At 41.9% G+C, this 15,547-nt stretch overlaps 1 protein-coding gene across 4 annotated transcripts in view; it reads right to left on the bottom strand.

Annotated features, from left to right (window-relative positions):
- MMP24 (matrix metallopeptidase 24) overlaps positions 1-15,547 on the bottom strand; it is a 46,694-nt gene that overhangs the window by 17,105 nt on the left and 14,042 nt on the right. For 3 of the 4 annotated variants that reach the window (XM_054845313.1, XM_054845314.1, XM_054845315.1), the window contains one exon: positions 679-840. In XM_054845313.1, the coding sequence (XP_054701288.1) occupies positions 679-840 (162 nt within the window). Of the gene's footprint in view, positions 1-678; positions 841-1,541; positions 1,999-15,547 lie in introns of those variants that run through there. The other variant, XM_054845316.1, reaches the window with a different exon arrangement.

Genomic DNA, 15,547 nt, shown 5'->3' on the forward strand with positions numbered 1-15,547 from the left:
AACCTGCATTTCCCTCTGCTCCCAGAGTCTCCTTCAGCCAATAATTGTCTGAAAGTCCCTGTCCTCACACCCTGGTATCCATGATCCTGTCACATGGTATCACATCATCTCCAGACCCTTGGTTTTCTCCCATTTCTCTGCCTCCTTTTCTCTCTCTTTTCCGTGAGCCCGTATCTTTGTGGCACATGTTGTACAACAATGTTCAGCTGAGATTAAAAGTAAGGTGTTCCCTAAGCAGATCCAACCTTTTTTTCCCTACCTGCTATAGACAAAGAAAAAGATGAGTGCATAAATACTTTTTACCTTTCCTTGATGTTCCATGGTCTTCACGTTCTTCCCCTCTATTTGCACTGGCTGTTCCTAATGGACAGACCTTGGGTACAGCAATTGCCTGGTTTTCTCTTTCTAGTGCTCCTTGATACTGGGGACATAGTGAGGGATGGAGCGGCAGTGAGATCTCAGAGGTTTGGCTATCCTGACTTGTGCAAAGATATCACCACCGGGACAGTCGTCTGATATTTGGTTGTGGATCAAGGGCTGTAAATGACTGCCCATTCAGCTATGGCAGGAAATCCAGACGACCAGCTGCAAGCATTTTGGGGGCTACCTGTCTGTGGCTGTAAAATACTCACTAGACTCAAGCTCAGTGTAAATAGATGAGTGGATAGTGTTGCTCACCATAGATTTTCTGAATTCCTTGGAGGTCATCCTGGGGCAGTTTGAAGTTGTGTGTTTCCATGTACTGGTAGAAAGGAGCCATAATAGCACTGGGATCATTGGAGTGTTCCAGACCCAGCGCGTGTCCCAGCTCATGGACTGCAACCAGAAAGAGATCGTTCCCTGTGGAAGGAAGGCACAGCCGGGTTAGTACGCAGCCACAGCGTGACGCAATCCCAAGCCCCACTTACTCATAAAGCAAGAAGCAAATGCTTTGCTATCCTATTGCATGGACCAGGTAAAAGAGGCAGCTGCCTGGAGCGAAAGGATACTGACTGCAGAGAGCTTACAGAAAAGGGCCAACAAAATAGACTGCTCTGATACCATTGCCTCCTTATCGGAGTGCTGACAGGAGAGGTGAGAGCACTGCCAGTTTGCTAATCAACAAGGGTACATGGTGGGAAGGGAGCTACGTCACCTTTCTGGGTCCTCCAGTGCCGTGCTCTGATCTGACCTGGACCACCAAATCCTAGGGGAGGTCTGTAAGGCAACTGGCAGGCAGGAGGAAGGACAGAGAAGACTGGGGCTAACACCCACCGTGGCACATGTAGTACCTGGGACAACCCCATGTCTTCTAGCACAGGCTCCTCAACATGCTTTTACTTTGCTGGACTCCTGGCACTGCCATTTCTGCGGGAGGAGGTGAGCACAGGTAGCACCATCCTGCAGGAGGCAGAGCCACATAGGGAAAGGTTGGGTTGGATCCCAATGGCAGGAGGGACAAGGAGGAAGGAGGAAAGAAGGGACATGCTCCTGACAGGAAGAGAAAGGGCTGAGGAGCCCTGTCTGGTCCAGAAGCTGGTAGGAGTGTGAAGTAGGGGTACCTTCAACTCTATGTAACAGGCATACATTCCTCTTCAGTGCCATGGATCTGGGATCCTCATCTCCTTGATCTAGTGTGGTCCCTGGATGTCCTACTCCATAAGGGCACCTTGACATGGGAGGTGACACAGGCGATGCTGTGTGAGGGATGAAGACACAGCCAACAAGGACAGATCTAAGAGTCTCTACATGCCAATAAAATGCCTGAGCCCTCGATTCTGCCTGAATCGGGCTTCTCCGCTTTTTTTGGCAAGGCACAAACCAAGAGCAGTTGCAACCAGACATGGGAGGAAACAGTTGGCAGTGGCAGCTTGGTGGCTGCTTTGCAGCATCTCCAAACAGCATCCCTCTGTTCCCCACATCTCCAAACTGCACCTCTCTTAGAGGTAACAAAAATTCAGTTTTGTGTACACGGCTGAGCTCTCCGTGGGACAGGAGTTGCAACAGTGATTCATGTAGAACTAGCTCCACTTTTTAAGTACTTATTGGTTCACCGTTGCCCATAAAAACGTGACAACACAGGTTTAGGGCTCTGCAAGTCTTCACAGCAGGGTACTTTGCCAGCATCTCAAGATACCTAAGTCAGTAACAGTGCTCAAGTCATACATACCACACCAAAATGGTTAAATTGTCTAAACATTTGAGTTGGAAAGCGTAAGCATCTGAATATGCAAGACGTTAAAATACACGAATGCATTTCAAATACATTTGTTCAAATACAAATGTCCAAAAATATATGTGGGCTAAAATTTAGCCATATATGTATTTAAAATTTCAGAATTTCTGTATTCAGGAAATCTAAATGGGCACTTAATAATTTTTTCTCATCTGTTGCTGAAAAATCTGACGTGTGCAGAACAAGTCAATAAAATGTCCAACAGCATAGTATAAAATGCATTAAGTCGTTTCATGGTAAAGTTTGGAGGAGTGATCACTCTTCATGGATTTTCAAAAACACTTAAGCTTAGAAGATGCACCCAGTTTTCAGAAGGGATTCAAAGACTCAAAGTCCTGTTGAAAATTACATGGATTTACTCTCCCATATCACTTAAATACTCATGAAAGCATAACTTTCATTGCTACCACAACTACTCACACATGGGAGTCCATGATAAAAGTCACTCAGTACAGAGCTGACTTTCATGACACGAGACTCATGTCACAGTGTCTCATGCCATCAAAGTCAGCTCTGTACTGAGTGACTTTTACCGTGGGCTCATGGGCTGTGCCCGTGCTTAGTGCTTGGAGACTTTTTACCTCACCAAGTTGGTGGCATTTTCCTCCTTGCTGACGTATCCAAAGAGTCTTTGTACTGACAGCATGTCTAGAACTCGTCTCTTTGTAAGTCTGCATATAAATCTATGGCAGTTACTTGCCTCTATGTGCTAAACCTTTATCAGGAGAAAACAGAATCACACAGACGCACGGAACGGTTGAGGTTGGAAGGCACCTCTGGAGATTGTCTAGTCCAACCCCCCAGCTCAAGCAAGGTCAAGTAAAGCAGGCTGTCCAGGACTGAGTCCAGTCAGGTTTTGAATTTCACGTTTATTTGATGGGGAAGCCCCATACGTAGTATTCCAAATGTGCTGAGTAGAAAGGAAGGATCATATCCCTTGACTTGCTGGCAAGGTCACTTGCAGCCCTGGATGCTGTTGGTCTTCTGTGCTGCAGGGGCACACTGCTGACTCATGTTCAACTTGGTGTTAACCAGGACCCCCAGGTCCTTCTCTGCAAAGCTGCTTTCCAGTCTGTCGGCCACGAACAAAGCCCAGGTTGCGCTTTGCTCAACTTCACGAGGTTCCTGTTAGCGTGTTTCTCAAGCCTCTCAAGGTCTCTCTCAGTGACAGCATCACTATTTAGTATATCAACCATTCCTCCAAATTTTGTATCATCTTTGAACTTGCTGAGGGTGCATTCTGGTGCATTGAGGTCATTCATGAAGACATTAAACAGTATTGATGTCAGTATTGACCCCTCTGACACATATCCTGAACTCCATCTCATGGTTACTGCAGCCAAGGATGCTACTGATCTTCACATTACCCACCAGTTCTTCCTTTTTAAGTATCAGGTCCAGCAGATCACCAGTGAGACACCTAGGAAGAATTCTGAGATATCAGCAAGCCCAGAAAGATGAAGGCTCATAGCTGATGAAGTATGTCAACAACCATGGTGGTCAGGCCGACCAGCTCTTCTACTGTTGAACAGAAATGCACCTTTTCCTAGTTATTCTTATGAAATGTCTATACCTGGAAATATGGACAACTGTGGAAAACAGCTGCTGCTGTCCAGTTTTAAAACACCATTTTGACTGACAGCGGTGTGTGAGGATGCCACAGAGCATGGAAAATTTTGGCTGAGGAGCTCTGCTTCCTTGCATCCAGAGGTAAGAGACTCGCTAAGAAATGAACCTTCCCAGTTCCAGCACAGCCAGAGAGGACAGGTCAACACAAGTGGAAAAGGTATACTCCTAAGGGAGGATACATTGCTAGAAGGCCACTCAAACTGGAGCAGCAATATGCTGGAAGGAGGTGGCTGGAGCAGATGAAGTGGAGCTAAAGAGAATTTCTTGGAAATTAAGTGACTTCCACAGAAAGTAGGACAAGAAGCTCCTATTGCTTCTCAACAAATACTCCACTTCTCAATGCTGTGGTTGCTTCTCATCTCAAAGCCTTTGCTGAAAGGCAGTAGAATGGCACTAGCAGACATAGCTCCCTTGCCTCGTCCTCCCTGCCTGGTGAAAGATTTCTCACCAGTTTCATTCCCTTACCTTTCTTTTTGTTCTAGCCTCCTCCCAGACACACCCACAGTGCTTCCTTCCAGCATGCCCATGTCATCTGCCTTCTCCACCCTGCTATATTCTCTAAGAGGCTCCAAAGTCTGAAAGCAGCTAAGTCATTCTCAGAGGGCAAGCGGACAGCATGCATTTCATGGGAAGAGGTAAGACCATTTTGTAAGTGCAGAGTGCTTGAAATCCCAGCTCTGGATTCATCGTCCTGACCCTTGAGGGGTCAGTTTATATCAATAACATTGTTAAGCAAGAAGTTCCCTTTATTTTTGTAAATGGTAGGGAGTTTCATAGCGTGAAACAGAGCACATTGTTAATTTTCTTTTCAAAGGGTGGGCTAGGATTTGCTCTGAAAAGAAAATATCAAGGTATAAAACTATTGCCTGACAGCATACTTATCTCTTCCCACAGCCCTCAGATTGGAGCTGTGATGGCTCTTTGTGTACTCCTACCCACTGCCGTTTGGAAACTGTCCACTCAGCACTCTTAATAGCGGCCATCTTCTTGGAGCAAGATTCAGAAGGGAGAACTAATACCTGGCTTGATTCTTTGCTTCTCATACAGAAACATGATCAGGCAATCAGATAAAGCTCCTTAATTTCCTGTTCAATCCCCTCCCTCAAGACCAAGTAACAAGTAAAACTTGGAATTGGTGTATACCAGCCACCTGGGTAAGACAGCAAGGTGAAGAAGGGACTGACTGCCCTTGCTTTGTATTTGCAGGTAAAGGTCCCAAGAGAAATCCAACAATTTTTGCTCCTTTGCACCATCTTTACAAAATAAACAGGTCTGGTCAGAGACCCGCCTGAGCTTTCTCATTCCCAATTCTCAGGAGGCATCCAAAAGTCCACCAGTAAGCACCACAGAGAGGATGACCCTGTAAAAGTGGGGGTAGTTTTCTAAGTTGACTCACTGAGTGAAATAGTTTGACCTACTATGCTAAAACATAAAGAAACACAGTTAATTTAGATTTAAAGTTGCTGATGTGTTTTCCTTACCAAAACAACATCATTGCCAGAGAAAGTTACAGTTGAGGACACACCTCACGTATGCTCAATATAAAAGCATCGCCCATTGTCATGATGCCAAATCCGGTGAGCACACTGCTTATCTTCCATTCAGTTTAATAGCTCTATACTCCCCACGCACACACCAGACACAGAATACGCACAACTGGAAACATACTTTTTAGGTTAATTTTCTTAATTAAAAATAATCTAAATTTGTGTTCAGAATAAACCTCCTGTTAGCTGATGTAATCCCAGGTGAGCTAACTTACTTAAGATAAATTGCAATATAATCACACATCCAAACCAGCTCTTTGGTTAGCACTCTCAAATTGTTTATAATATACTACTTTTCCCTGCAGAGACAAAAACCACATGGTTTTATTGCAACAACACAGGGGAACACTGTAGTCACAGATAAACTCATATATGCATGATCTCTCTTCTAGTCATATACCCATCCTTGTGCTGCTTTGATTTTCATCTTCAGCTGGAAAAACGGCTGTTAAATCAAACAACAGACATCTTCAGAAAGGGTTTTTTTGTGAAACTGCTAGCACATGCCTTCTTGTACAGTTTCTTGTACAGGGTATCCGATTGCTTTAGGTCAGCAAAAACACTCATTTAAATTTAATTTACAGTAATAGGTCACAGGGATACTATTATGGCAATGTTGTGATACTACTATCAGTATTTATCCCTGAGCACGATAGCTGTCTATATAGCTGTAATGAGTGTAGGTAGACTCTGCAGAGCAACTAGCACGGTGGAGTGTAAATCCAGGACAGAGCTTCTAAGACAATAGAAATACAAATATAATATTGTATATCTGATTAATAATAGAAAAGCAACTGTGAATCTCTGATTTTTGTCATATTAGTTTCATACTTTATGAACTGCATCATCCTGCTACCGCATCTATGTATTGCGGTTTACTCAGACATAATTAAAAAGACATATGGAAGTTAAATTTTGAAATTTTATTAAAGTAAGAATTATACTGAAGAAGTCAGATCATTGGTTGTGACAACAGCATGCCTAGGGTAATTACAGAAAAGATGGTGTGAACTAAACATGCTTTAAATACACTAAAATAATCCTTTCCACTCCAATAGCCATGTAGAGACAATTGTTTTCCAAGCACAACTTAAAGAAGCTTTAGGGCTACTCTAAGCTATGCCTTGGTTCTTGCATCTTCAGACCTGGTAGGTCTGAACCATCAAACAGAAGAACATGTGATTTGTCTGTACTCCTCCATTCACCTCCACAACATGCTCTGCTCAAGAAAAGCTTTTCAATCTTCTGAAGACCCAGAAGAAGTGGTAATACCGCTCTTCCACTTGTTTGCATCAAATGAGATGTGGATAACAGCTTTTCTTTCTAGAAAAGAAGAAAACATATGTTAAGAAGAAATATAGGTTTCATTTCGTTCATAAACTATCATCATTATAAACATAGAAATTAATATGATGCATCTTAAGGACTTCATGAAAACTCTTAAGTGTCTTTAAACAGCTTCACTGGAGAAAGAAGAATGAGCGATATGCAGTCTTAACAGAAATTGTACCACAGCCACGTTAACAAACTGATCTCCATGAGATCAAGTGACTGCAGAAGAACAAAGAACCAGATTATGTTACCAATCATGAAAGATAGGTAATTTGCCCTATTGTCCCCGAAAGGCAGCGTGCAAACTAAGTCTGTTAGTCATGCTACAGACCTGAGTAATGTTGCAAGCTGTGCTTTATCTGACATGGCACAGATGGCACCACGAAAACAATCTCCTGTAGAAATTCATAGGAAAAAGTACAAAATATTTTTCTGGAATAATAAGACCAAAACTGACCGAGTGACGTGAAGGCAAGAGTGGGCAGCCAGAGAGTGGGGAAGTCATGACTGCTTCAGCTGATGTAGCAGCCTGACATTCAATGGAATAGGAGTGTGCTGCTGAAAAATTTTCCCGTATCCTTCACAAGTGTAGGTTGTAATTCAATACCAAAGAATTACCAATCCCAGAATGAAACCTTGTATTTGCCTATATTAGCATATCATTCCCTAATTTGGTAGGGCAGATAGTAAAGAAAAATACTCATAAAACCATGGAAAATGTAGATATGACTTTCATTCCATCAGTCTTGAAGAGAGACTATGCTGGTGGTTTAATTTTTTAAAAGTATTTAAATACAGCAGGGTCTACAGACAGAATTCAGTACTTGACCCACCTGTGCAACTACCAGAAGGTAACTACAAAAAACCCCAAAACCAACCAAACCATAAAATGCAATGGAATTTGAAACACTTAGAAGGCTGGCCCAGTGTGTTCCAAACAGGTCCTGGCATAGGCAGTGTGAGTACAAACCATACAAACCAGTTTGTGTTATTTGGGATTCTTTTTTTACCAGCCGGGTTGAAACTCCTGGGGGCTGGCAACAGAGAAAGTGCTGTTCTGGAAGCTATGAAACCACCCAAGAGGATGTTTTCCACCTAAGACAGGAGATTTACTGGCTTTGTCCTCCCTGACACAGAAAGTTCTGATGGGGCTGTAAAGACTGAGTAGGACTGAGAAGTAAGAGAACTGGGATGTAAAGACATTCCCCCCTTCAAAGTGGTATTCCTGGTGGATTTGGGTAGAGAAGGCAATACTAGTTAAACTAGTATCTTCAAATCTTGTGCTCTTCTTCAAAAACAGGAGAGCAAACAAAATGTAGTTTAAACAACTCCCTAGTTTGCCGCTTGGTTATGATGTCACAAATCTAGAGTATTGGGTGTCATTTCACTGCTGATGTTGCAATCCACCTCTGACTGCAATGACCTGCAAACTCTTTAAAAAAATTCATCCATTTTTCATTTTTTCTCTTCCTGAACGCCTGTTATTTTACTCCTCCCCCCTTCAGCAAGTGGAATGCAGCAAGTTTATTAGAGATACTGCTGCATTTTGGCTCGCTTCACGTCATCTGTTTCTGCTTTACAAGGGAAGGTGGCAAAGAGACTTTTTGGCTCACCTTGATTCTCACGACCTGCTTTTTTACAGTTGGATTTTTTCTGCCTTTTTAAGGGAATGACACATCATTTTGATCCTTACTGGCTCCTTCCTATGAATCTCAGAGTATTTCATTCTCTGTGGAAAAAAGTAAAATATTTTACTTTGATCATACAGAAATCAGTAGGATTCCAAACACCTACATAACTGTATTCATACTCTGTGTATTAAACAATTACTCACAAAAGCAATGGATATTAATTTTCTTTATAGAACACTGTGAACATCAGGTGTATTTACAAACACATTGTTTTGAAAGTGGAATTTGCAGGTGATCCTTATTAATGAATTTCAGTTGTAATCAATGACTAGCACTGTCAAGACTGCAAAGCTTTAAAATCCAGACGGCACTAGCACAGCACTACTGTAATGCCACTTCTATGTGTAATGACAGCATATACAACAAAAGAAAGCACTACTTACAGAGATGCTGTCCAGTAGCGAAGAAGACGAATCTGAAGACAGAAGTCTTCCATGTGTACTGGTGGGCTTTCTCTCTTCACTTTTGTAAAAAAAGTTAATCTGCAAGTTCTCTCTTTACGGCTTTCTATGTTTGGATTGACATGGCAGGGATATAATCTCAAATTGTTGCTGATTTAAGCCACCTGATTTAATTTCTTTTTACTGTGGCTGGCTGTCTTGAAACCATGTGTCTATATGCTTGCTCAAATTTGGTTCATCGTATGACTTCAGAGAACTCTGGCTTATGGGAACAAGCCTCTCTAAGCAGTTACAAGATGAAACCAATGTTAAGTAGGTAGGTTCTAGAGGCTAAATACTGAACTGTTCTTCTTCAATGAACAAAAGTACTGACCAACAGCATGATCTGGTGAAGTATCATAAAAAGGCCTGATAGAATAAATTGAAATTTTAATACAATTTATGCCCCACTTGACTTCCAACATTTATATGAAAGTCTTTCAGATAACAGGTCTTCTGCATTTAAGGACACGTGAGTAACTTCAAAGCAGCTCTGATTTTCACTCTGAAAAATACTGATGTTCGTTTTCAACAACAGAGTGTCAGAAGCCTGAAAAATAATGATGGATTCAAAATGCCATTTGTTAGAACAAAACTCTTTAGATGTGGAGATGTTCTGTACCTGAGAAATCAGAGAAAGAAAATTAAAAATGTATTTAACAGCCAAATAGCACAAAAATTTTATGTGTACTCTCTTGTGAATATATGCGCTCTCTGTCAAGTTGCTCATTACACTGATACTTTGCAGATGGTCTTTGCTGGCCTCAGCATTTCTACAGAAAATGAACATGAAAAAAGTGATAAAATAAGAAAGAAATGAGACAGAAAGCAGGGCAAAACGCAGAGGAAAGAGGAATTAGTCAAGGATAAAAGACTACCAAGTTCTGGCAATATGCTGAGTGAAGGTACCAGGGTTAAGAGAAGCTGTATTTTCTTTTTCAGCAAGCATGCACTGTACCTGTACAAGTCAGGTAAGTGGGTTGCAAGTAGATAGTAGAGAGTCAACCTACAGAAGTGGATACCAATACAAATCTCAAAGAAAAAAAATAACCAACAACTGGATACTCTTCATTCCCTTTAGTCCCCTCCCTCCACCTGAAATATCATGATTTTAATCAAACAAATCAAATAGGATAAAGAATGTTTAGTCGACAATGTTTCCAAAGTGACTGGAAACACTTGGAAGTCTTTGATAATAAAAAATTTCCTGACCAGTTAAAAAAAATGCCAAACCTACTTACACATACCGCCTAATACCAGGGGATCTGTTATACAATATCCTAACTTACATTCGATGTTTATATGATTAATCTAGCAAATGCTTACAGAAACCTTGTACATTCTCACATTTAAAAAAAAATAACAATAAGAGGTAGTACTTCAAAAGCATCAAACATCTGGCAAAAAATATTGCCAGCCACCTTTTTATGCACCTATGAGCATCACCAGTCCTCCTTCATGAGGAATCCAATACTAAAAGATTCATGTTTTTAGAAAGGAATTTGGTGATAGAAAATAGAGTTTTATGAGCTGAATATCTTGTTAAAGCTCAGAGTTGCCAGGAGAAGTACCTGCAATTTGCTTTTAAGTTCTAGGAACTAAAATTCTGTCTGTTCAGCAATGCCAAAGAATTATGGAAAAATCTAGACTGAAAGGCATGTCTGGAGGTCATCAAGTTTAACCTTCTGCCTCAAGCAGGACTAATCTCAAAAGTACATCAGGTTGCTCAGGGCATCATCCAGCCAAGTTTTGAAAGTCTCAAAGGATGGAGTCTCCACAACCTCTCTGGGTACAGCCTCAGAGTTGTAACACTCTTGGTGTAAGAATTTTTTTCCTTATGCCCAGATGGTGTTTTCCTTGTTGCAGCTTGTGCCCATTGCCTTTTGTTCCTTTATCTGTTCACCTCCAACTCAAAGAGTGTGGCTCTGTCCTCTCTCTCCTATCTCCTCAGGTGGGAGACTGCTATTAGATGCTTCTTCCCCACCTCCTCCTCCTCACTAGGCTGAACAAGCCCAGTTCCCCTGGTTTCTTCTTGCTCCAATCCCTTTATCATCTCAGTACTTCTGCACTGGACTCTTCTCAGTTTGCCGAGACCTTTCATGTACGGGGGGCCCCAAACACCACACTCCATTCTTGTTAAACTCATCACTGGTTTCAACCATGTACTACAGACAAAAGTGAAGCTGGTTCAAAGGGGAAGAAAAAGAGGTGCTGGGAAAAACATGACAGTGATGGGGGAAAGCATGTGCATAATCCCTTTAAACTGAGTGGAGACCTAGAGCACTATTCTGCAAACTAAGTTCCAGAAGCTGAGAATGAAAAGCATGGTACTTGAATTCTGTTTCTCATTCAAAGTCAAATTATTCAGGGCTTTGAAAGACACTCATCCCTCCAAGATCCAGGAATCTGAACAGGGAAAGCCATACACTCATTCCCTGAGACAGTCTGTAGAAGAACCACCTGTTCTAGCTAGACACAATCCATAAAGCATAATGACATTGCTCAGTAATTGCATTTTTAGAGAAGAAACCTTCCATATTGTATCTCTAATGGCTTCTAGGGTATTCAAGACAAGTGAGCAGATTCAAGTACTTGTGACAGTAAAGGCAATAAGTATCAGAAGCATAGGACATCCTCCATAAGACTCCTAAGATGGACCAAATGGATAAAGGTAAGGGTCAGTGATCTACATGGGACAGACTTCAAGCAGAGGCACTGCCGCGGCAGAAAATCTGTAGGTGCCTGGGCAATTTTAAGAACTTTGTACTCATAGCAGGAACAAGAAGAGTACCAGGACATTCAGGTTCAAGCTCAAATTAATTTGGCACACCTGATTTCTTAACAAGAACAGCCCAAACTGTGACAGGAGAGCGGCACTCTCAAAGCTTGGCTAAATGCCTATGTTTGTGCTACTGAATTTCACTGTAAATGTGGAGATGAGAGAGAGGATCCCATCTTTAGGAATGGGGATACAAATGTCAAAAGAATCAAGGTTTGTGATATTAATACTGCCAGGGTAGAAAGCAGTAAATCTCCAGTGAAGACATCACTTTGAACATGCTGACCAGCAGATTAAACGTCAGCTCAAAGCTATGCATGCTCCCCACCAACAGGTATAACAGGCTGTCATGCTCACTGGCTATCAGTAAGACCCTCCTCCAAAATGAGCTACTCTAATCAAAACTTTATCCTTGAGATTCTTGCTGAACATTCACATTAGTCAGCTCAGACAGTATTTGGCAGTCCTGAAAAACCTGCTCAGGTTCCTGAACATACGCAATGTCCAGATGGTGGCTTCAGGAGTGCTTGTTCTGTTGTCCAGGTAGACGCCCACTGAAACAATGCTCGTCCTTGTGGTAGAATCACAGAGAAAAATCTGTCCGGTTCCTCTCCTCTGTGGCTAATGGAAGCCTTCCCAGAAGGTGGTTCGGGCCCTTTTCCTCCAGAACTTCTGCAGAAGCTCCTGCACTGATTTGGCACTTAAAGTGACCCACAAGGTCTCATCTCCTGTACCGGTTGCGGCAGTGCGTTGTAAATGCTGGCACTCTTTTCGGTTGGCTTTTCTTCAGAAGCCCTGAACAAGAAGCTTTCCAAAAAGAAGCTTCTGGAAGAACCCATGGGGATCTATGGGGACATGTTTGCTGTCCTCATAAAATAATATATAAATAATTATACAATATTTGTTTATTTAGCAAATCTCAGCATTTCTCGCCAATATCTACAGAGCAGTCACAGGGGTAACCCTACATTTACAAAGAGAACTTGATACAGGTGTGAAGCTGTGCAGTGGGAGAGTACCTGGAAAAGAGGATACTGAAAGATGAACCCTGTGAATTGCAAAATGATCAAACTTGATGTGAAGTTGAGTTACATGAGAGTTGCTACAGGAGTAACTTGTCAGTTGGGGTTGTTTCCTGAAGAAGCTGCAGTGGCTGCCCTTGGGCACACTCTGACTTACAATGCCACACAACAAACAGATGATGGGGGGGATGTCTTAGAGCTCAACTCTGGGCACGCTGAAAGAAAAAATATAATCTGGTGATCCCTGGCAGGGCATGGATTCCTCAGTACTTACCTTGCTTTCTCTTTGATTAGAGGTTCTCTAAATGTCTTCCCTAAATCAATCCTGCTCCACTTTAAGCCTTCTGCTACTGCTTCAGTACACTTCCTGACCAGCATGGCACCTGATACACATAAGCTTTGGAATGAAACCTGGATTGCACAGGAAGACCGACAGCAGGTATCACTGTTGCAGATGGGACAGCCCCAGCAGCGGCAGTTCTGGTTACCCACCCTGCAACAACAGCAGCGCTCGCTACAGCCATGGGGAGTTACTGCAGAAGTGCGTGCCGTTAGCACCTGCACTAGTAAGACCCAGGCACTGCTATTTGCAGTGACGGTGACAGAGCAAGTATTGTCACTACCAACAGAGGAATAGAGCTAATAGCTCTACAGCTATATCTATATAGCTATAAAGCTAGTACCTGCAGTGGGCTGGCAGACACCACATAGTGGTATGGTGTTGACAACATGCATAACAGCAATAGTCTTTTAAGACCATGAAGATGATGTTTCTGGGACTATTATTGATACTATTCGAAATGTTAAATTGGAGATTAAAATTTACTTTCTGCAATTAAGCTGGATTAAGCAAATGTTTGAGTTGTCAGAGGGGTGTAAGAGCAGTCATGTGTAATGTGGATATTTAAACTGACAGAACTTGCTTTCAGCCACTCACAATTTCTTTTCAACCTGTTGTTGGAGATACATACATATATAATTATTATTTTCATATAAAGGCTAGGAAATACTTGATTTGGCCAGTTAACAATGGATTTCATGCAGCACCACTACCTTTGAGCCACGTTAAGTAAGATACTGAGGCAGCCAAGGAGAGAGATCCCAGCACAGCCAAGCCTATTTACCCTCTTTCAGGCACAGGCTTTGCTGCCTACAGTGAGCAACGTATGTCAGCAGCTGTGAGTCTTGAGATGGGCAGTTTAAAGTTTGCTTGGCTGTTTCTACAGCACATTTCAAGTAAAAAAAGCCCAAGACTTGGAGAAAGTAAAGCAAAGTCACCTTTGGTGGCCCTTTTGGTAATGCAAGCAACTGGGATACATGTCAATGCGGGCAGTGTCAGTAACTCGGTGACCAAACGCTGCATCTAAGCAGCCAAGAGGGGCTACTTGGCCTGCGAGCAGCTACACACAATGTACCGCTAAAAGACAATGACTCCAAACCCAGCTTCAATTGTCTCCAAGTGCCCATACATCTAAGTCTAATAAGCCAGAGCCCCTGCTGCTGCAAGTCTGGGATAAACTAAAGAGCTGCTTTCATTTCTATTGAGGAGCACCTTCCACAATAAACATGAGCTAAGTCCCCACAACTGTTCCCATGCCAGTCGCTCCTCCAGTTGTGTGGTTGTGTAGATGATTTATCTCTAAACGTAAACCCACACTCCTCTTTTTCAGTTGCATCCTGTTTGCCATATCACTTCTCTGATTTGCCTTGATCCTTCCAAAGTCCAATATTCTGATTCATGCTTCTAGCTGCTCCCATTAACATTCTCATCTGAAAACTTAACATACGACTTCTGTATCCCATGATCCCAGTTAATAAGGACTGCTCCAGGAGTTCAACTTCCTATCTGGTTTTGCGCATCCTCATTATAATAATATCTAAATTAATCTTCCACAGCTTGCTTATGGGAATGTCAGAGAAGGCAGTACAATTAAGATTATAAATCAGCAATTGTGTATTGTAAGCGCATTATTACTGGGCTAAAGGAATTGTAAGCATGAGTGGAACTGTAACTAGTATCCAGGGGAAAGGAAACTTTGCATTCACTTTGAAAGCCTATGTGGGATCATTCTTCACATTGGAGGATAATAGAAGTGCTGGTGCATGTGCCACAGTCTCAGAAAGACAACCAATAGCATCATAGCTTATTATATTATTATACTAATAGCTTATTATTATTATACTAATAATTTTAAGGGACATGGTAATGGCCATGCTGTCCACAAGGGGCAAAATCAGTATAATAATGATAATGCAAAATGATAATGAGTATATAAATCCCAATTAACTATCCACTAGCTGGTGTGATAAAATTGCTAATGAACCCTGGCGGATCACTACAAGGTATCTTTACAAAACAGAAGCTTTCATCAACAGGATATATTATGTTCTCCATGTACAAATCAGAGATGGCTGTTTTCATAGAAAGATCTGTTCAAATCATTCTTCATTTTTTCTGACTGGATGAGACTTCAGGTGAAATGTTTCACTTTTATCCATATAATTTGCACTGCTAGTGAAGACTCCAAAACAGTCCTTCTGTAGGGTGACAGCTGCATCCAAACATGGACTTACTGAAACTCTTTAGGTGCCACAACACAGTAAGACAAATGTAGACCAACAAAAACAAAGCTTCAGATCACACTGGTTTGTAACAAAACTATACAAACTAAATAGATCAGCCAAATATTCTGAGGACCTACAGTGCCAGTTTCAGCATCCTGGTCTGTTGACCGGAGATTTACCTTTACAACTGTTGCAAGGCTAAGAGAGCTTTGAGGCAGATTGTTCTAATTTTCCCTTCAACTAATACACATTCTTTCAGGAATGGAACATTACAGTGATATTTTGTGGGTTACTACATGGCTATTTCAAGATTTCTATAATAATTGA

Source organism: Grus americana, chromosome 17, assembly GCF_028858705.1.
Source record: "Grus americana isolate bGruAme1 chromosome 17, bGruAme1.mat, whole genome shotgun sequence".
NCBI lineage: Eukaryota > Metazoa > Chordata > Aves > Gruiformes > Gruidae > Grus > Grus americana.